At 50.9% G+C, this 22831-nt stretch overlaps 2 protein-coding genes across 2 annotated transcripts; both read right to left on the bottom strand.

Annotated features, from left to right (window-relative positions):
- Nucleotides 1-7641: 7641 nt before the first annotated feature.
- On the bottom strand, nt 7642-11389 carry LOC311199342 (olfactory receptor 14A16-like; the record flags this gene model as incomplete). The annotated part of the gene is made up of 2 exons (XM_084273423.1): nt 7642-8571; nt 11375-11389. The coding sequence occupies 2 exons, from the start codon at nt 11387-11389 to the stop codon at nt 7642-7644; spliced, it is 945 nt and encodes a 314-aa protein (XP_084129549.1).
- Nucleotides 11390-17492: 6103 nt separating this feature from the next.
- On the bottom strand, nt 17493-22112 carry LOC311199341 (tektin-3-like; the record flags this gene model as incomplete). Its single annotated transcript, XM_084273422.1, has 7 exons — nt 17493-17739; nt 17917-18071; nt 18320-18542; nt 19674-19817; nt 19968-20038; nt 20969-21052; nt 21555-22112. The coding sequence occupies 7 exons, from the start codon at nt 22110-22112 to the stop codon at nt 17493-17495; spliced, it is 1482 nt and encodes a 493-aa protein (XP_084129548.1).
- Between the last annotated feature and the right edge of the window lie 719 nt (nt 22113-22831).

The raw sequence follows: 22831 nt of genomic DNA, 5'->3' as shown, positions 1-22831 counted from the left end.
ACATGCTGCTTGGCCATAGCAGGCAGCTGAGGAGAGAGATTTCATGGTCATTAAACTGGATCATGTTTAACTGCTGTTCATTGTCAGAGAAACCTGACTGTGCCTGTGAGCACAGATGATGCCAGGAAAAGTGTTGGGAGTCCCAGGAGGCCAGTGAGGGAACTGCTGGGCTTGGGGAAGATTGGGCCATTTCCTACACAGGATGTGTGGCCCAACTCTTTTTCTTCCTATTTTTGATCTCCACAGAGTACTTTCTTCTCACTGTCATGGCCTATGACCGCTACGTTGCCATCTGCCACCCCCTGCACTATGGGACCCTCCTGGGCAGCAGAGCTTGTGTCCACATGGCAGCAGCTGTCTGGGGCAGTGGGTTTCTCCATGCTGTGTTGCACACAGCCAACACATTTTCACTCCCCCTGTGCCATGGCAATGCTGTTGACCAGTTCTTCTGTGAAATCCCCCAGATCCTCAAGCTCTCCTGCTCAGATGCCTACCTCAGGGAAGCTGGAGTCATTGTGGTTAGTGTCTGTTTAGGTTTTGGGTGTTTTGTGTTCATTGTGGTGTCCTATGTGCAGATCTTCAGGGCTGTGCTGAGGATCCCCTCACAGCAGGGACGGCACAAAGCCTTTTCCACCTGCCTCCCTCACCTGGCCGTGGTCTCCCTGTTTGTCACCACTGTTTTCTTTGCCTACCTGAAGCCCCCCTCCATCTCCTCCCTATTTCTGGACCTGGAATTGGCATTTCTTTACTCCGTTTCCACCAGCAGTGAACCCCCTCATCTACAGCATGAGAAACAAGGAACTGCAAGATGCACTGAAGAAAGTTCTACAATCAATGTATTATCAGGATTGATAAGCTTCCTGTATCTTTTTTGTAAGTTGCATTTTTAATTCATGGAATTTGCTTCTAAATTATCTGGTTTTTTTTTGCAATAGTCCTCTTTTCTTTGGAGGGTCTGCATCTACTGCACTTCCCCAATGTCCTGAACCCAGCCTTTTGAATACAAAGCAAGTGATATATTTTAGGTATGTGTTTCACTACCCTCAGAATGACATTTCTTTATCCTCATATCCACTCTGACCTCCAAAGCTGTAGTTCTGGTGGATTTCCTTTCTTATGTTCTTTTGCTGTAGCACAAGAGGGCTTCCCTCAGCCTCCCCTTCCCCAGTCTAAAACAGCCAGCGTGTCTCAGCCTCTCCACACAAGACCCCTCACCATATCTTCAATCTTTCTCTGCCCAGGTGACATTTCTTCCCTATTCTTCCAGTCTGAATGGCCCCACACTGGGACTGACTGGCTGCTCCAGAGGTGGCCACATCAATGTTGACTCCGGATGGACCAGAAGGGCCCTTGTCTGTGCAGCCACACTCATCCCAGTGCAGCCCAATGTTCTCATGGCCAGATCCCTGTTCAGCACCTCTGTCTGCTATGGCATCCCCTGCAATGCCCACATCCTTCTCCTTGCGGCCGGTTCTCCACCTGTCATGTCTGAGCTGCCTTGATGTATGGGTCTTGTGCTGGAACCTTTTGTTGTGGTTTCACCCCAGCCAAGAGCTGAGAACCACAGAGCCACTCTCAGTAAGAGGGTGTGGGTGGGGGATTGAAGTGGGGAAAAGGGAGGGAAAAGAATACTGAAAAAAATCCCCAAAACCTGATGCGTTGTTATAAGGACAGTTTACAGGGACATCAGAAAGAGAGAATAACAATAAAAGACTTCATAGGAAAATATAAAAACTGGTGATGCCAATTCAGTTTCTCACTGAACAGCACAGCTCAGGCTACACAGCTCAGAGCTGTCCTGAAATGGGACCGTCCCCATGCCCATATGTCCTGGAGTCTTGAGCTCCTTCCCTCCACCAGCCCCATTTTATGCTGAGCAAGAGTTTGTTGGTATGGAATAACCCTCTTTGGCCAGTTTGGGTCACCTGTCCTGGCTGTGTCACCTCCCAGCTCCCAGGGTGCCCCCCACCTTCTCTTTACCAGGAAAATAAGAACAACTGAAAAGCGCTTGACAGCTTGGACACAGCTTAACCATCAGTGAGGTGCCAGCACGGCTCTCATCTGAACTCCCAAACATGACATTTGACCCACTGCTAGAAACAAAACCAGCTCTATCCTAGCACAAACTATGCCACCTTTGTAGACAACAAGTACAACACACTGGTGGGCTCACTCCTGTAGTCAGACAGTGTGGATAATCCCCTTGGTCAGATACGGTCAGCTGGGCCTGTTCTGTCCCCTCCCAGGCACTTGTGCACTCCCAGGTGACTCATTTCTGGAGCAGAATTAGACAAAAGCCCTTGATGCTGTGCAAGCACTGCTCAGCAAGGAACAAACACATTATTTAGACCTTTGTGCTTACAAATCCAAAGCACAGAACTATGGAGGCCGCCAACATGAAAATTAATTCCAGCCCAGCCAAAATAAGAGGTCAGGAGGAGGAGATCTCTTCTGGTAGGAAACCTTCTTGATGTTCCTGTTCCTCAAACCACAGAGCTTCTCAAGGCCTGTTTGAAGGGCATCTCCATTTTGTTATCAGTCCATGTGTGCACATGGCTGTCCAACTTGTGGCGCCTCTAACAAAATGACAGCAGTAGGTGTTAAAGAAGGTGAGAAATAAGAAACAAAAGCAAAATATTCCTTTCTAAATGACATTGCAGTAGTCCACTGGAAGAAGCCTCATGTTATCACAATCCAGCTCTACTTGTCTTGGAAGAGAACCACAGTTGCAGCTTCCTGAGGGTCAATATAGGAGTGTTCAACCACTCCAGAAGGCTTCTAGAGGACAGTGATGATATTAATAGAATCACAGAGTCATGGATTACCAGGTTGGAAGGGAACTGAAAGGTCATTTGGTCCAACATTTTCTGCTGAATCTCAAGAAAAGCACTACACAGACCAGCTGGCCCTGCGTTCTATCCCACTGAATCTTATAAACCTCTGATGTTGGGGAATCCATCACTTCCCATGGGAGATTATGCCAAAGGCTGCTTGTTCTCAGGGTAAAAGATTTTCCCTGTGTCCTGTGGGAATGTCTCCAGGAGGAACTTGCACCCATTATTGCTCAGCTATTTCTTGTGAGTCCTTCAAAAAACAGGAGTCTCTCCTTCTTTGTAGACAGCCTGTAAGTACTGGGACCTGTTGATGAGGTCTCCTTGTTTTCTGAAGGCTGAACAAAAGCAGCTTCCTCAGCCTTTCCTCAGATGGCAGGCTGCCCAGGCCTTGGGTCATCTTTGTGGCTCCTCTCTGGACCTTCTCCAGCCTGGCCATAACTTCACCCAGTACCCCAGGCGTGGCCTGTCAAGTGCTGAGTAGAGTGGGACAGTGACTTCTTTATGTCTGCAGGTGATCCCCATGCTGATGCACCTGGGAGTCGTTTGCCTCAGCACTTCTCTGTTTATTCCTAGTGAGCTGCTTGTTCACAAGAACCCCCAGGTCCCTTCCCACAGAGCTCTTCTCCAGCCAGGTGGATCCCAGTCGGTGCTGCACTCCTGGATTATACTTTCCCAGCTCCTAGACCCCACACTTCACCTTACCCATTCTTTATTCCATGTCTTCCCACCAGATGGCAGCCCCTTCCCCAGTGTCTGTATCCCCACTGAGTTCAGTATAACCCACAAACTTCATCAGGGTTAACTTCATTTGGGTCAAACTTCACAAAGGTTCTTCCAGCTCCCCAGTGCATGACAGCAGGGCAGGAATGTGACTGCCTCACAACTCTTTTGTATATTTGGAGTTGTTCTTGGTACTACTACTTGTGGGGAGAAGTTTAGTGAGATTTAATAAGGGCAAGTGTAAGGTCTTGCATCGGGGGAAGAACACCCCCATCTACCAGTATAGGTTGGGGACTGGCCTGATGGGGAGCAGCTGAGGTGAGAGGGACATGGGGGCAGCATGACCATGAGCCAACAGGGTGCCTTCCCGCCTGCGAGGGCCAATGGCATCCTGGGGTGCCACTACGAGGGACTAGCAAGTGTGTGATTTGTAAGTCAAGAGAGGTCCTTTACCCCCTCTCCTATGCCCTGGAGAGACTGCATCTGGAATGTTGGGTCCAGTTCTGGGCCCCTCAGTTCAAGAAGGACAGAGAACTCCTTGAAGGAGTCCAGCACAGGGCCAGCAAGATGGTTAAGGGAGTAGAACATCTTCCTTACGAGGAAAGGCTGAGGGAGCTGGGCCTCTTTAGTTTTGAGAAGAAGAGAGGGAGGGGTGACCTTATTCATGTTTAGAAATACGTAAAGGGTGAGAGTCAGGAGGACAGAGCCAGGCTCTTCTCAGTGATGGCCAGCGATAGGACAAGGGGCAACGGGTGCAAGCTGGAGCAGGGGAAGTTCCACGTGAATGTAAGGAGAAACTTTCTCACTGTGAGGGTGATGGAGCCCTGGGACAGACTGCCCAGAGAGGCTGTGGAGTCTCCTTCTCTGGAGACATTCAAACCTGCCTGGATGTGTTCCTGTGTGATTTAATCTAGGTGATCCTGCTCTGGCAGGGGAGTTTGGACTAGATGATCTTTTGAGGTCCCTTCCAACTCCTAATGTTCTGTGATTCTGTGGTCCTGTGATTCTTACCCAAGGGAATGATCCCCAAAGCTCCTGTTATCATTTTCAGGCTCTACCAGCGTCCACCATGAAAACCGGTACAGCTCCAAACAAAAGCTTTGAGTGCTGACAGATGTTCCTGGCCTGAAACCTCCCCAGGAGGCTACTAGAGGCTGCAGTAACCTTTGTGCTCAGGGCTTTCCTGGCCAAGGGAATGGTCCTAACTATGCCTGATCTCCGTATTTAAAACAAATAAAGGTCCAGCAATAGCTCCTAAAGAAGAGGTTTGAGGGTAGAAAGATGTTCCTGTCCTGAAACCACCCCAGGTAGCCCACTAGCACTCCCAGGAACCTTGGGACTGATGACTGTCCTTATGAAGATAAGTCCTAAGAGTGGCTGTTGTAATTTTCAGGCTCTACCAGCGTCCAAGTTCTGAACTGCTAAACATCCAGCAATAGCTCCCAAACAAAAAGTGAGAGAGCTGAAAAAAGTTCCTTGGAATGAAACCTCCCCGGGTAGCCAACTAGCTACCCTAGTAACCTTGGGAATTGGGATTTGCTTGTTAGGAGAACAGTCCTAACAGTGCCTGATGTCATTTTCAGACTCTACCAGCATCCACATTTGACCCTGCTCAACATCCAGCAATAGCTCCCAAACAAGAGTTGTGAGGGCCTAGTAATTCTCCTGGCCTGAAACCTCCCCAGGTAGCCCACTAGCAGACCCAGTAGCCTTGGGGCTCACGTCTTTCAAAGACAACAGAATGGCCCTAATAGTGCCTGACTTCATTTTCTAACTCTAACAGCATCCAGCTTCAAAACTGCTAAACCTCCAGCAATAAATATCACCCCCCGCCCCGCCCCAGCCCCGAAAAATTAGAGGGCTGAAATATGTTCCTGCCCTCAAACCCCAGTAGGTAGCCTGCCAGATTCTCCAGTAGCCTTGAGACTCGGGTCTGTCCTTACCAAGGTAACAGTCCTAACATTGTCTGATGTTATTTTCAGGCTCTAACAGCCTCCCTCTTTAAAACTGCTAAATGTCCACTAATGGTGTACAAATGAAAGGCTCAAAGGATGACTGATGTTCCTGACCTGAAAGCTGCCTAGGTAGCCCACTGGGAGCCGCAGCACCCTTGGGGATCAGGGCTTTCCTTGCCTAAGTGAACGGTCGTAACAAGACCTGATGATATTTTCTGGCTCTAACAGCATCCACCTTCAGCAATGCTAAGCATCTAGCTATAGCTCCCAGTCAAAAGGTGCAAGGGCCTAAAGATCTTCTTCCTGGAAACCTCCCTAGGGAGCCCAAAAGATGCCCCAGTAATGTTGGGGCTTGGGGCTTTTATAGACAATGGAATGGTGATAGCAGTGCTAGACATCAGTTTTCAGCTCTACCGGCTTCTAGTTTTGAAACTGCTAAACATCCATCACTAGCTCCCAAACAAAAGTTACGGGGGACTAGTGATCTTTCTGGCCTGAAGCCTCCCAGGGTAGGCCACTAGCAGGCCCAGTAACCTTAGGACCCAGTACTCTTGCAGCTCAGTGCTGTCATAGACAATGAAATCATCCTAACAGTGCCTGATGTCATTTTCAGGCTGTACTATTGACCAACTTTGACCTTGCTAAATGTACAGCAACACATCCCAAACAAAAGGTGCGAGGGATGAAAGATGCTCCTGCCCTGAACCCTTCCCAAGTACTGCGCTAGGAGCACCAGTAAACTTGGACCTCAGGGCATTCCTAGCCACAAGAACGGTCCTAAAAATACCTGATGTCATTTTTGGGCTCTACCTTCATTGACCCTCGAACATGCTGAACGTCCAGCAAGAGTCCCAGGTTCTTTAACACCTAGTGCTGTCATTTTTTGTTAGAGGCACCAGCAGTTGGAGAGCCATCTGCAAGCACACATGAACTGTAAACAAAGTGGAGCTTCCCTGCAAACAGACCTTGAGAAACTCTGGGATTTGATGAACAGAAATATTTCAATGAGAAGAGATCTTCTCCTGACATTATTTTGGCTGGGGTGGAATTAATTTGCATGTTGGCGTTTCTGTGGTCTGGAACTGTAAGCAAAAATGTCTAGGTTTTGATTTACTTTTCTCTCTATTCATTCCCACCTCTCCTCCCAAGCATAAACAAAGTCTTAGAGAGAGTCCCTTTCATTTAAAAAACTCAAGACATCTACAACTAATTGGATTATCATTAGGTCCTTATTGATGAAGATTTCAAGGGAATTTCCCATGGAGGACCTTTTTCTAGTCACAGGTATTTTCTGCTATGGCTCAGTTGATAGAAGAAGTGACAGCAGCATTCTGTGAGGGATATCTGTCTCCTACAGGGATCTGGACAGGCAGGAAAAGCAGTCTCTTGGGACCCAACCCTGTCTGGAGAACCTTGCTCTTCCCCAAGCCCAGCAGTTCCCTCCTGGGACTCCCAACACTTTTCCTGGCATCATCTGTGCTCACAGGCACAGTCAGGTTTCTCTGACAATGAACAGCAGTTAAACATGATCCAGTTTAATGACCATGAAATCTCTCTCCTCAGCAGCCTGATACAGCCAAGCAGCGTGTGAAGGGGGTCAGCTTTCAAAGGAGATTCTCTCCCAGAACAGTTTCAATCAGATACATAGAAAGGTCACTTATCAACACACTGAACCACTGACAGAACAGTTCATTGGACTTCTGAAAGACAAGACGTTTTCCAACTCTCTGAAGCTCAAAGTATAAACCAGAGAGCTGAGCAGCATCTGAATGACCAAAGAGCATGTGGAGGTGGAAACCTGTTGAGAACTGCTGGAATTCATCTGATCTGCAGAAAAGATGTCCTTAGGAATGGCTGTATGATCAGGAGATGTGGAAACACCTGAATGATGGAAATGAATGAGACAGACTGGCATTAATGCAGGTAGAGGGGAAGGTGAATATTTCTTCTGCTTCCATGTCTGAGTCGAACACCACCACGAGAACCTGCATATGGAGTGGAATGAACATGGGTGATGTTATTAAAGCTTAGACAAACTGAGTAAAAAAACCCTAACAACTAATAAACCCACTAGATACAGACTGATCCTAACATGAGTTACCATGGCCAGCAATGTGCAGAAGATGAGCTGCTTAGAAACATCCAGTCCTCAGTTTCCACATGGCATCCTCGAGCTCCTGGTTCCTCATGCTGTAGATGAGGGGGTTCACTGCTGGTGGAAACATTGAGTAAAGAAATGACAAAACCAGGTCCAGAAATAGAGAGGAGATGGAGGGGGGCTTCAGGTTGGCAAACACGGCAGTACTGAGAAACAGGGAGACCACGGCCAGGTGAGGGAGGCAGGTGGAAAAGGCTTTGTGCCGTCCCTGCTGCGAGGGGATCCTCAGCACAGCCCTGAAGATCTGCACATAGGACACCACAATGAACACAAAACACCCAAAAGCAAAACATACAGTGACCACAATGACTGCAATCTCCCTGAGGTAGGCATCTGAGCAGGAGAGCTTGAGGATCTGGGGGATTTCACAGAAGAACTGGTCAAGGGCATTGCCATGGCACAGGGGGAGTGAAAATGTGTTGGCTGTGTGCAGCACAGCATGGAGAAACCCACTGGCCCAGGCAGCTGCTGCCATGTGGACACAAGCTCTGCTGCCCAGGAGGGTTTCGTAGTGCAGGGGGTGGCAGATGGCAACGTAGCGGTCATAGGCCATGACAGTGAGGACAAAGTACTCTGTGACAATCAAAAATGAAAAGAAAAGGGGTTGAGCCACACATCCTGTGTAGGAAATGGCCCTGGTGTCCCACAAGGAATTGGCCATGGATTTGGGAACAGTGGTGGAGATGAAGCCAAGGTCAGTAACAGCGAGGTTGAGGAGGAAGAAGTACATGGGGGTGTGGAGGTGGTGGTCACAGGCTATGGTGATGATGATGAGGCCATTGCCCAGGAGAGCAGCCAGGTAGATGCCCAGGAAGAGGCAGAAGTGCAGGAGCTGCAGCTCCCGTGTGTCTGCAAAGGCCAGGAGGAGGAACTGGCTGATGGAGCTGCTGTTGGATATCTGCTGCTGTTAAGTGTGGAGACCTGTCCAAGGAAGAAAAGGAACCATGAAAAGTTAGGGAAATCTTCTCTGAGGAAAACTACATAGGGAACACCCTTAGATTAACTCTCTGTATTCAAGAAGAATTTTGTCAGTTCCCTTTTGGGAGGTCTGCTTTGTGCTGGCTTAAACGTGCCACTGCTGGGAGGAGGGTTGGCTGTGGGCTCTCGAGAACCCAGTCCTGCCTGGCAGCAGTCAGTAAATAGAAGGATGGTGTGATCTCAGACTAATTCCCCTGTGGAGAGGAATGAGCTGAGGAGTGTTTCTTCTGTCAGAACTCCCTGACATTGCTGTGCAGTGCCAGTGAAACCTTCCCCTGAGTGCAGAGTGGGGAGAGCTGCTCTGTCCATCAGCCCTGCTCTCAGCTGCCCTGTGCTGGACGCTCTGTGATCACACCCTGCTGTTTCCCGTAGAAGAAACTGGACCCCAAAGAGAGCTGAGGAATCCAGTCTCCACAGGGCAGAGCTCCAAAGCCCTCCTGTGGTCTCATCCTACCCAAGGAGGATCCCAGCTCCTGCTCCCAGCCAGGGACACACAGGGCTCAGTGCAGCTGCCCACACACAGGTGATGAGTGGCATTGCCATGGCCTCTGTGCCGAGATGTCTCCTGCATGGGGCTCCTCTCTGGGCACAAGAGTCCCTGGGAGAGCGGTGCCATTGTGGGAGGCAGCTGCAGCCCAGCAGGAGCCCCCTGGAAGTTCAAGTCCTACAGATGGGGGTCCTGAAGTGAGGGTCAGTACAGTGCCCAGAGGCCCAACAATGGAAATGCCCAAAGCCGCAGTAATGGTGGGACAAAGGCAGCAAGGACAGGAGGGGAAACAGTGAGAAATAGTCCAGGCAAGGCTGGAAGGACAGGGACAGACAGACAGACAGGCACTCAGGGGTTTTTAGTCACTGGGGGTTGGGTTGCCAAGGAGAAAACTCAGCCTGTAACACTGGAACTCTGAGTGCAGAGTTTGTTCTGAATGGCAGAAACCAGGGGATCAGTTTGAGAAAGTGTAAGCACTGCTGGGGATGTCAGGGAGGTCCCAAATCCTCACTGCCAAGGCATTTCTGGGAGCAGCTCCTTCTCCCTCCCTGACAATGTCTCTGCTGCCTGGAGCTGTCCCTGCAGCTGCGTCTCTTTGCCCATGTCACCTCCTGCTCTGTGCTCTCAGAACTCATCCATCCTGCCCTGTGCTCAGCTCTGCTCTGCAGACCCTTCCTGGTATCAGGGCACTGCCCCAGGGAACCTCTGTGTGTGCAGGGCTCAGGAGATGCTCTGACAAGTCCTAATGATCAATGAGTTTGCACTGCCTGCTGCAAAGTTACCAAGAAAAGCTCAGCTCCCACTTCCCACCCAGCCCACACTACCCAAAAATTCAATGCAAAATCTCTTTACCTGGAGTGGAAAATGCATCCCTGGTGTTAATGAAAACTCACTGGGAAATTCCCAGGGATCAGCTGCAGCTGGGATCAAACCTGTCCTACACAGCTCACTTGGACAGCAGAAGAACCTTATACTGTCCTTCCATGGGTTACAATTTCCACCCACAGCTTCTGTCTGCAGCGTTGCTGCTGGAAGCCCAGCAGGCAGGCTGAGTGCTGACCCTGGCAGCAGCAGAGACCCTGCCCCAGCACACAGTTTTTGGGTTGCAGGGACCCTGCTTGCAAGGACAGCCCTGGGCCCAGGAGAAGACAGCTGTCCTGCCCTGTCCCTCTGATGGGGCACAAGGGCATCCCTTCCAGGCAGCACTTTCTGGTCCTATAGAGAACCTGTCCTCCTGACAGACCCCACACACTGTCCCATGTCCCAGGTTTAGGAGATCCCTCCAAGAACAGAACCTGCATTGCCCTGCACCCACAGACATACCAGGCAGAGGCTGTGCAGATTTCTCCTCCAGTGAGCTCTCAGCATCCATCAGCTCTCTCAGCCTCACAGGTCTCCCCTTGTTGCCTACAGGCAGTGTCCCCAGCCCTGTGTGCTTGGCAGAGGAGCTGCTCCTGGGCAGAGCTGTCTCTCTGCAGCGCTGCTGTGTTGTCATGAGCTCCCTCCATCCCAGGAGCCTGGCCAGCTCAGCAGGAGAAGAACAGTTCTTCTAGGCTCCCTCTGGTGCCTCAGCCCTCATGGGGATCATTCTGTGATCTCATCTCTGATGTTCCCTGCCGTGGCTGAGGAAAAATCCTTCTGTCCAGCAGATTCCTCTCTCCTGATCAAACCAGAGCTGGACAGGAGAATCCCCTTTCCTTCTCTCCACATGAGACAGGACCCTCAGGCAGGGACAGGGAGGGGACTATTCCCCCTGTGAAAGGAAGGGGTTTAAGTGAGCATTTGGGCATTTCTTGGAGTTTCACAAGAACAAAATTAGGAAAAACAAATCTACAAAGCTCTGCTCTGCAGCTGGGGGAAGTGGAATCCACAATCCAGACAAGATCCTAGATATCAAAAAAGATAGACCTTTTTGCCCCAAGTTCTCACTGCCTTGTTCTCCTTGCACAGGGCTTCCTGCAAAGAGGCAGAGAATGTCCCATGGCAGCTTCATTCCCCACTTCCTCTTCCTGCCCTTTTCAGACACACGGGAGCTGCAGTGGGTTTCTCCATGCTGTGCTGCTCACAACCAATACATGTTCCCTCCCCCTCAGCGAGGGCAATGCTGGTGACCAGTTCTGCTGTGAAATCCCCCAGATCCTCAGCCTCACATGCTCAGATGCCTACCCCAGGGTGATTGGTCTTCTTGTATTCAGTACCTGTTTAGTTTTGGGGTGTTTTGTGGGATACCTGGGAAGGTTACCTTAAGGTTTCTCATGCTGCTAGTAGGTTATCTACGGAGATTTCAGGCCAGGACTGTGCTTTGCCCTCATCCCTTTTTTGGGGAACTATGTCTGGACGTACAGATCTTTCAAAGTTGGACACTGGGAGAGCCTGAAAATGATGTCAGGCACTGTTAGAACATTGTCTTGGTAAGGAGAGACCTGAGCCCCAAGATTTCTGGGGCTGCTAGTGGGCTAACCAGGGAGATTTCAAGCCAGGAACATCTTTCAGCCCTCACCCCTTTTCCTTAGGAGCTATTGCTGGACATGTAGGAGTTTCAACTGTGGACACTGGTGGAGCCCAAAAACATCAGGCAATCTTAGGACCTCTCCCTTGGTTAGCAATGCCCTGATCCTAAACGTTACTGGGGCTGCTTGTCCACTCCCTGAGGAGCATTCAGGGCAATAATATCTTTAAACTCTTGCTGTTTTGTTTGGGAGGTGTTGCTGGAAGGTTAGAAGTTTTGAAGGAGGATGCTGGTAGAGCCTTGAGGAGGCGTCAGGCAATGTTAGGAGAGTTCCCTTGGCAAGGAACGATCTGAGCACCAAGATTCCTTGTGTTTCACATCTGAACACTGATGAGGGTTCATGCCAAGAAAATCCTTCAGCCCTCGCTCCTCTTGTTACAGACCTGTTGCTGGAGGTTTAGCACTGCCGAAGGTGATTGCTGGTAGACGGAAAAATGACATCAGGCACTCTAAAGGCTGTTGCCTTGGCTAGGAATGCTCTGAGCCTCAAGGTTTGCTGTACTGCTACTCTACTACCTGGGGAGGTTTCAGGCCACAAACCTTTTTCAGCCCTGACACCAATTTGTTTGGGAGCTATTCCTGGACGTTTCTCAGTTTCAAAGGTGGGCTCTTGTAGAGTTTGGAAATGAAGTCAGGCAATCTTAGGGCTGCTCCCTCTTCTAGGAAAGCCCTGAGCCCCAATGTTCCTAGGGCTGCTAGTGGGCTACCTGGGGAGGTTTCAGCCCAGGAACATCATTCATCCTTCATAGATTTATTTGGGAGCTATTGCTGTATGTTTAGAATTTTTAAAGGGGGACACTAGTAGAGCCACAAAATGACACCAGGGACTCTTCAGACCATTCCAGTGGTTAGGAAAGCCCTGACCCCCAAGGTTACTGGACATGCTAGTGGGCTACCTTGGAGGGTTTCTGGCTAGGAAACTTTTTCAGCCCTTGCTAATTTTTTTTGGTGATCTACAATAAAGATTTTGGATTCTCCCTGTCCCTCCTTTTCTTAATAGTTCTATAAATACATGAATAACAATATTACTGGTATAAATAATAGTTCTTTTATATATTAATTAATATTAAGTATAAATATTAATACCAATGTTAATATTATTATCAATATCAATATTGATAATTCATAATAATTATATAAATATATTAATGACAAATGGAGTGACAGTGAGAATCTCGAACGTTTATTCGACTCAGGGGGACCAATGTAATAGAGGGTGAAGAAAAGGCTGAGGAACTTAGTGCCTTTTTTTCCACAGTCTTTAGCAGTAAGACCAGTTGTGTCCTGATTCCCAGACCCCTGCGTGGAAAAATGGAGATGTGAATCGGACCGAAGCTCTCATAATCCCAGGGGAATTGGTAAGTGACCTGCTCAGCCACTTAGATCTGTACAAGTCAATGGGTCCGGATAGGATACACCTGAGGGTACTGAGGGAGCTGGCAGAAGTGCTCCCCAAGCCACTTTCCCTTATTTACCAGCAGTCGTGGCTGACCAGGGTGGCTCTACCTGACTGGAAACTGGCACATGTGACACCCATCTACAAGAAGGGCCAGTAAGAGGTTCCCAGGGAACAAAATGCCTGTCAGCCTGACCTCAGTGCTGGGGAAGGTGATGGAACAAATCATCTTGAGTCCCATCACGTAACACATGCAGGCACCCAGGGGATCAGGCCCAGTCAGACTGGGTTTAGGAAAGGCAGATCGTGCTTGACCAAACTGATGTTTTTCTGTGACAAGGTGACCTGCTCTTTGGATGTGGGGAAGGCTGTGGATGTGGTCTACCTGGACTTCAGTGACACCTTCATCACTGTCTCCCACAGCATCCTGCTGGAAGAACTAGCTGCCCATGGATTAGATGTGTATAGTCTTTGCTGGGTTAGAAACTGGCTGTACAGCCAGACCCGACCAGTTGTGGTGAAGGGAGTTAAATCCAGTTGGCAGCAGGTCACACATGGTGTTCCCCAGGGCTCAGTGCTGGGGCCAGTTCTCTTTAGTATCTTCATAATGATCTGGCTGAGGGGATCAATTGGACCCTCAGTAAATTTGCAGATGGCATCAAAGTGTGTGAGTGTTGATCTGCTGGAAGGCAGGAAGGCTCTGCAGGGTGACTTGGACAGGCTGAAAAAAGGTCCTCCAGGGGAAATTCCTTTGAAATCTAAGGAACCACTAAGGACCCAACTAAAATCCAAGTAGTTGTAGAAGTCTTGAGTTTTATAATGAATGTTACTTGAAGAACCATGCTTGTAAGGGCTTTCTGGATGCTAATGAGCCCCATGGTGCCTTTTCTTCTGAGTCCACAGACCTCAGACACCAAGAGGACAGTGAAGGAATGTCTCCAGAAGTTCAAGTCAGGAGTAATGCCCAAAGCACCTTGAAGCATTAACAGGCCCCACTGGGAGCCATTGCTGGCAGAACCTCTCCATGGGCTCAACAGAATAGACAACTATAGACAAACACAGGCAAAGCACAGGCAGCTCTGATGCTGATGACACCCTGGATTGGTCTGATGAAACAGAAATGCCAAGTGCTGACCCCCAGCCCCTGGGCAGGGAGATCCTGACCCTCACCTGTGTCTCAGGGCTCTTCCATGGGATGTGGGGAGTGTGACACCAAGGGAAGCATAGGGTTATTACACATGGTGGCCTCTCTTTAGGTGGGTGCAAGGAGGCAATGATGCTTTATGGCCATGAGGACAATGTGTCTCCTCTGAAGCCTCTGTGGCAGGGACATCAGCTATAGCCAAGGGGTAAAGACCTCATTCCTATCAGACCATTTCAGCCTGCCCAGCACCCTTGGCCATCTGCACCACAGCCCATCCCACACTTCCCCTTGCCTTGTCTAGTTCACCTACAGACTGCAGGCAACCACACCCCGTTCCCCACTTTGATTTCACTCCCTGATGTCCCTGCCTGTACTGCTGTCTTTCCCTCCTCACCAGCTGATGCTGGAAACACAAAGCTGCCAACTCATCCACACTTCCTCTGAGTGACTTCTAGCACCACAGCACTACCCTTAGAGTGACATTTCTTTATCCTCATGTCCACTCTGACCTTCAAAGTCACAGTTTCACATAGACTTTCTTATGTTCTTTCCACACAGAACGAAGTGGGCTTTCCCTCAGCCTCTATTCCCCAGGCTAAAGATGCCCTGGGTCTCTCAGCCTCTGACCTTCAAAGCTGCAGATTTGCTGTTGTGCTGGAACCTGTTGTGGTTTCGCTCCAGCCAAGCACCACACAGGTGTTCCCTCTCTAAGAGGATGTGTTTGGAAATTGAGGAAGGGGAAAGGGAGGGAAAAGGAAACCAAAACAACCCAATCCTTTTGAATTGGGATAAGAACAGTTTACTGGGACAGCAGAGAGAGAGAAACAACAGTAGGACTTTGTAGCAAAATATACAAAACTGGTGATGCACAATGCAGCTTCTTGATGAACCGCACAGCTCAGACCTCACAGCTCAGAGCTGTCCTGAAACTAGACAGTGCCCAAAGCCACGTGTCCTGGAGGGGTAGCCTCTTCCTCCCACCAGCCTCTCGTCATCTGCTGAGCATGATGTAATTGACATGGAAGACCCACTTTGACCATGTTGGATCACCTGTCCTGGCTGTGTTCCTTCCCAGCTTCCTGGGTGCCCACCACCCTTTCGTTAGCAGAGCAGCATGAACAACTGAAAGGTCCTTGAATGGTTGCACACAGTGAAATCATCCCTGTGTTATCAGCACTGTTGTCACCTGAACTCCCAAACACAGCATTCCACCCGCTGCTAGAAAGAAACCAGGCCACCTTTGTAGACACCAAGTGCAACACAACAGTGGGCTCACTCCTGTGGTCATACAGTAAGGATGATCCCATTGGTCAGTTATGTTCAACTGGGACTGCTCTGTCCTCTTCTAGGTACTTGTGCACTCCCAGTTGACTTATTTCTGGATCAGAATTAGAAAAAAGGCCTTGATGCTGTGCAAGCCCTGCTCAGCAGGGAACTGGCATGCTAATATAGAGTTTTTTGCTTATCAATCCAAACCACAGAATTATAGTGACACCAATATGAAAATTAATTCCATTCCAGCCAAAATCAGACCAGGAATAGAAGATCTGCAGAAGAGCTGGCAGCTGTGCTTGCCAAACCCCTTTCCATCATCTATCAGCAATCCTGGCTGACTGGGGAAGTTGCACTCAACTGGAGACTGACAGATGTTACACCCATAGACAAGAAGGGTCGAGGGGAGGATCCAGGGATCTACAGGCCTGTCAGTCTGACCTCAGTCCCAGGGAAGATCATGAAGAAAGTCATCCTGGGAGCTGTCATGCAGCTCATGCGTGATGGCCAGGGGATCAGGCCCAGTCAACATGGGGTTACAAAAGCTAAACCCTGTCAAACTAACCTGATCACCTTCCATGACATGGACGAGGGGAAGGCTGTGGATGTGTCTGCCTGGTCTTCAGTAAAGCCTTTGACAGGGTTTCTCACAGCATTCTGACTGAGAAACTGGCTGCCACTGGCCTGGACAGGTGGACCTTCAACTGGGTTAAAAACTGGCTGGATGGCCGGGCCCAAAGGGTGAATGGAACCAAATCCAGCTGGAGGCCGGTCACGAGTGGCACCCCCAGGGCTCAGTCCTGGGTCCAGTCTTGTTCAACGTATTTATCACTGACCTGGATGAAGGGATTGAATGCTCCCTCAGTGAGTTTGTAGATGACACTAAGCTGGGAGGAAGTGTTGATCTGCCTGAGGGTAGGGAGGCTCTTCAGAGGGATCTGAACAGACTGGACCGATGGGCTGAGACCAACGGGATGAAGTTGGTCATGAAGTCTACACAAGGCCAAGTGTAGAGTGCTGCACATGGGACAGAACAACCCCATGCAACGCTACAGGCTGGGGGAGGTTGGCTGGAGAGCTGTCAGGCAGAGAAGGACCTGGGGGTGTTGGGTGACACCAGGCTGAATATGAGCCAGCAGTGTGCCCGGGCGGCCAAGAAAGCCAATGGCATCTTGGCTTGTATCAAAAACAGTGTGGCCAGTAGGTCTGGGGAGGTGATTGTGCCCCTGTGCTCGGCATTGGTGAGGCCACACCTTGAGTACTGGGTGCAGTTCTGGGCTCCCCGCCATGAAAAGGACACTGAGGTCCTTGAGCAAGTGCAGAGAAGGGCAACCAGGCTGGGGAAGGGGCTGGAGGGCAAATCATATCAGGAACGGCTGAGGGAGCTGGGGATGTTTAGATTGGAGAAGAGGAGGCTGAGGGGAGACCTTATCACCACCTACAACTACCTGAAGGGAGGTGTCCCTTCAGCCAGGTGACAGAACATAGAACAAGGGGAAATGGCATGAAGCTGTGCCAGGGCAGGGTCAGATTGGATATTGGAACAGGCTGCCCAGGGAGGGGGTTGAGTCACCTTCCCTGGATGTGTTCAAAAAAAGGGTGGATGAGGTACTTAGGGATCTGGTTTAGCATAGGATGGGAATGGTTGGACTCAATGATCTTCAAAGGTCTCTTCCAACCTTGGCATTCTGGGATTCTGTGTTTCTTCTGCTGCAGCATTAAAATCCATTAGGGATGGCAACAGCTAAGTACTCTCACAACTAGCTTGACTTCCCTTGGTGGTTATTCCACATCAGACTTACTCCTAAAATTGCAGCCTGAAAGGGTAGGGATCAACACCTGTGGCTGCATTTGCTCTTAGTCACTGATGGGGTATTTTCAGCTCCTTTCTGGCACACTGGGAAAGAGCAGTGGAAAGGAAAAAAATAAAGGGGAAAACAAATACTCCTGGTAGACTGTGTAACACAAAAAGTCTAATCATTTATTGTCAAACCATCTCCAGAAAACTGGGAAGGCATTTGAACCAAACTGGGAATATCTCAGTTGCTGTGAGTGCAGCTGAGCCCAGCCTGAACATACCCCAGCAGCCGCACTGTGCTGGGACAGGTCTTGCGCATCGCCAGGCACTTCTCCTGGTCAATGAAGAGGGAGTTGGATTTCACCACCAGGTCGTGCTCCAAGACAGACTTGTTATGAACCAGCCTTTGCAGCACGTCCTCGCTGTCTCTCAGCCGCTGCTGAAGGCTCTGGATTGTCTCATCAAGTTCACAGACCTCGTTGACAAGGCTGGAAAACAACAAAACACCCTGTTAACAGTCCCCTCAGAGGGATGAACAGGCCCAGGGGTTGGGAGTCAACTGTCTTTGAGCGCCTTCACATAGCCTCATGCCCATGTCAGGCTTCCAGGAGGTGTGAGGTTCAGGGTTGCCTCACAGGCTGCTGCTGGGCACTCTGGGCACTTACCGGAGCTGGGCAGGGTCCCGGCACAGCTCCATCTTTGGTCTGCGGATGCGTTTGTCCAGCCGGGTCTGAGCCACTTTCAAGGGAAACCCTTTGTCCCGAATGGCTTTTTGAATGGCTTCGATGCTCCTCTCCAGATGGAAGATTTCCTGCAGTGTCTGCCAGGAGAGAGACACGTGTGCATCAGTTAAAAACTACATTCTCAAGTGACCACATCATTTCCCTTTCCCTCTGTCTGCAATAAACCCCAAGTTGGATACATGGGCTCAGACTCCTGTCGCTCTGCCACAAACAGAGGCACAGATCCATCAGCTGTGTCTCTTGAGGGAAAAGCCTCTCTCTGCCCTTGCTGTCACAGCAGAGGTTTCCGAGCAGTGTCCCAGCCAAAGGGAGAGCTTCAGGCTACCTTGCTCAGCTGGGCCTGAATCTTCCTCTTGGCATCAGCCGTCTCTGCAATGCGGTGGGTGAAGGCGCAGTTCACGCAGTGGAACTGCTGTCGCATCTGATTGTCTGTCCCCACCAGCAGGTTCTCAATGCTGTCCCGCAGCTGGGCAGAGGCTGCCCGTTCGCTCTGGGAGTGCAGGATGTTCTTGTCTGTGAACTTGGCCCATGACTCTGGCACTGAGATCCTGGCAGACAGCGGAGAGGAAAGGAGAGGTCCCTGCTAAGCCCGTGCTGCTGAGGGCACAGACCCTGCCAGGGAGCAGCAGGGACTGAAAGTAGGGTAAATCATTTGGCCGTGGGGAAGGGAGACATCTGGACACCACTGGATTGATAACGCTTATCAAACCATGACATAGTCATAGAGAAAACTGGGACACTTACAAAAGCTCGGACAAACCAAATTCCCCCAGGAAAACAGAGATTTTCATCAGACCTCAGCTTGATACTAAACCAAGTGAGCACTAGATAATAGTCAACTCCCTGTCTGTATTCATGAGGAAGTTCACGCCTGTGCAGCAGCCCAGAACAAGGTCAGCAAAAGACGTTAGAGACCACAGAAGGTCCACTTCAAACATGCTGATCTGCCACACATTTTACCCGCCTCTGAATTTTGGCATCAATCCTTTGCAATTCATTTGCCTGGCTAAATATGTCCAAGCTCTACTACAGATAATTATTCAAACATCAGAAAAATGGAATCAATCTCTGCCCCTCCATAAACCACATGTGCCTGCATGAGCGGATTTACTCCTCAGCCCTTTGCCACTCTGGGCATTTCTCTGCAAGGGCTGGTTCAGGTCACTGTTCCTTTACTGCCACGCCCAAGCTGAATTCCTGGCCCCCAAAAGCAGCTGAACTCTATCCTAGGACCATGGTCTCTTTATCTTCTGTGTCATTTTGGCTCCCTGCCAGGCCCTCTGTATGCAGGGATGAACTCCCCAGACTTGACATCAATGACGAGCATGCAGGCAAGCACTGAGACATCTTGGAAACAGACATCAAATGTGTGTTTGCATGAGCTGTGCAGAGGTGCTGGGCTGCATTCATTTCCAGGCTGATCTCTGAGCCCTGACAGAATGCTGACCTGGGTGGGAGTCGGTTTTGCCCGCCCGATGTTCGGCGTCCCGCTCCAAGCCAGGAGTTGCTCTCCCTTTATGGGGAGCGGAGCCAAAGGTCCCCTCTGAGGCGGGGGTCTCCCAGCGGGATGGACGTGCCATGCAGAGACACACGTGCTTACAGCGAGCTGGGGAAGAGCAGCTCCCTGCCAGGGACAGGCACCGCGCATGCTGGGGACGGGAAGCCCGGCGGGCACTCACGTGGCATCCACGCGCTCGACCCCTCGGAAGTAGCTGATGCCGGTAGAGCTGTTCCTCAGCTGGTGGCACTGCTGGTCGATGCGGTGAGCTGCCTGCTTGTTGGCCAGGTCTCTCTCCACATCGTGCTGGGCCAGCCTGTTGGACCTTCAACACACAAACAGCCACCATCACAGGGGATGGAGGGGTGCAACGCTTTCCTCCCCATGCTGCTTCCCTGCAGCACCCCTTGGGCAGCTCATAACAAAGGCAAGTGCCTTTCGGCCCCACAGCAGGGGATAAGGAGCTCCTCCTTACACCAGCTGGGCTTCTGCCTGCTCCAGGTGCCGTCGCATCCTCTCTTGGCATGACCTGATGATGTCCAGTTCCTGGGCAGAGGCAAAACACCAGCCCATCAGCATCTGGGCTCAATTGCCCTGCGCACACTCATCCCCATTCCCCATCAGCATTTGCCCTGTTGGCTTCCAAAATGCTTTCCTCCCCAGGAGAAACCTGATCCATGTGGGACAAGAGCAGGTGGCCTTGACTTTGGTGCCAGTCCCCACCATTTCTCACAACATTCAGCTCCACCAAAGGCAAGCATCTCTTGCTTTCAGCTCCCTTCAGCACACATCCCTCCCATTTCTGATGCCCCAGGTGGTTCGTACTCAAACCCAGTCATTTTGCAGCCCTTCTGCCTGCAGGAGCCAGCTGAAAAGGACACCCAGAATGGGTCCCAAATACTGAAAAGCCAAACAGCCGTTATGGACGTGGCAGCTCGGATTATTTTCCCAAAATACATTTTCATCTTTTCATAGTTTAAAGCCCAACTGATAAGAAAAACTGTTCCAAGGGAGTGGTGGCTTCACACTCCCAGGGCTACAATTCCCTTCCCAGCTCCACGATGCCTTTGCAGCGACTGTATTTTGCCATTCCCTGCGTTAGGATCCCATCTGTCCTGCCAGCTCTTGCCCTGCTTGCAAGAGCTTACAGCAGGCTATACAAAGGCAGGCAGAGGGGGGCATGGTTTTAGGATTGCGGTTAAATACATTGCCTAAGCAAACAGAGCAGCAGTCCTGCTGCGGCCTCCTTGTCAATGGCATTGATGAAGATATTAATTAATGCTGGTCCCAGTACAGACCCCTGGGGGACACCACTTTTCACACATCTCCCTCTGGACATCCAGCCATTGACAACTCCTCTCTGGATGTGACCATCCCGCCTCACCAGGAGCCAGTGAGGGAACAGGGCTGCAAAAGCCTCTTAGAGCAGCTTAGGTACAAGTCCCTGGAACGCCTGATCTGCGTTGCCAGACTTACCACAAAGAGCTGTTTCTCCACATCATCACAGACCAGGTCGATGCCCATCCGCTTCTCCCGATGAAGCAGACACTCCTGGGTGACCTGTTGGGGACACACCATCACTGCTGGCTGCAGGGACAGGCTTCCAGATAGGGATGGTCCCCACATCAATTGAAGGAAGAAAGGTGGGCACAGAGGTGACAGCAGGGGAGAAAAGGGCCCAGGGCATCAGCAGCGAGTTGCTGAGCTGCCATGGCAGCATTGCAGCACCATGAGGGAGCACATGTGCCCCTGGTGCCAGCCCAGCTCAGGGTCAGGCTTGACGCTGACCTCGCCAGGGCCTCATAGGAAGACCTGGGCTTTTGTCTTCAGAGCCGGGGCTGTGGGTAGAGCGCTTCTGGAAACATTGGCTTCACCAAGTGCTGCTCTGATGTGCTCAGCGTGTGCTGACAGGGGATGCAGCAGGTATCAAGGCATTTCTTTGTTACCAGCTTTTGTAACTCAACTGTTCCAGAGCTGCAGTGAAGCTTACTGAGACATTTGAACAGCTGCAGATGTGTCGGCAGCAGGCTACAGCTTGCAGCCCCCGGGACAGAACGCTTACCTGGAGAGGGGCCTCCGTGTTGGCCAAGGCTCTCTCCAGCCGGCCCTTCATGTCTGCCAGAGCGTTGGTCTCCTCGATCATCTTCTCCTGCTCGTGGCGCAGCTCTGACTTCCAAAATATGATGTCATTGACACGCTGTCCCAGTGTTTTGGTGGTTTCTCCCTGGGTTTTCCGTGTCTGCTGGTATTTATCTTGCATCAAGCGGGAGCTGTCAGCTGTCAGACACTCTGCAGTGTGCCGGACAGTCTCTGACCTGTTGTAGTTGGTCAGTTTGGACCTGTACCAGTCGCCAGGAGTGTATCTGGTGAAGAGGGCTGTTTGGTGGGAGATGGGAGGAAGTGCCTCTCTGGGGGTTAGCTTCTGAGAGCTTTTGGAAGAGGGACCCACAGTGGGTTTGGCCACTCTGGGCATCCAGGGGGAGCTGAAGCTGTTAGGCAAGGGGGAGGAAGGGAAGCGATTCTGAAGGCTGGAGGCTGTGCTGATAGGAGGCAGAAAGTTGCGGGGTGTTGATCTTGGGTGGGTGTATGTAGTCCTCAAGGGAGAGCCGAGCAGCTCCATTCTGGGGTTTTGGAGTGCTCGTGGAGATGCTGAACTCGCTGCTGCACTGCCGAGCTCTGTGGCAGCACTGCCAGGGGCCCGGTGCCGTCAGTGACACAGGAGCAGTGGGCCGTTGCCACGGGCGCAGGGTGCTCAGCAACCCGATTGTTCCCTGGAACACTCCCTGCAGCTGCCAGGGCAACAGGATGCGGCCATTGTGCAACCCAGGGCTCTCCACTGGCAACCCAGTGAGACCCCTGGGCAAGAAAATACCTTCCTGTGACATCCTAGTTCCTCTCCTGCACCACTTCTTGCCCTCGCTGGGCAAGCAGGTACAGCTGTTGGGCAGCTGTTAGTGATATGGTTTAGTCTTTGGTTGTCTTGTAAGGAGCAGGCAGTTGTACTCATGAAGCCTTATGGGGCCCTTCCGACTGCAGAGATTCTCTGATAGGAACCCAGTGCCCTCAATGGGCAACCCACTGCAGATTCCATGTAACCTAAAGCCTTTTCTGGGCCACTTCATCCTTTCCCTGGACAATCCCCAGTGCCCTTAATGGGCAACCCAGTACAGCATCCCAGTGCAAGCCCTGGGCAAACCAGGATCCTCACTGGGCAACCTGTTTGCCAGCACTGCTGGCCCTGGGCCAGCCCGTGGCCAAGCAGAGACCTCGCTGGGCACTACACCAGGGTGTTGGTGCCAGCACCACAGGTGAGGAGGTTCCCAGCATCCCCAAGAGCTC

Source organism: Gallinula chloropus (genome assembly GCF_964237585.1).
Source record: "Gallinula chloropus genome assembly, chromosome: 20".
Taxonomy (NCBI): Eukaryota; Metazoa; Chordata; class Aves; order Gruiformes; family Rallidae; genus Gallinula; species Gallinula chloropus.
Note: the sequence above shows the minus strand (reverse complement) of the source record. Positions and strands in the feature narration are given on the sequence as shown.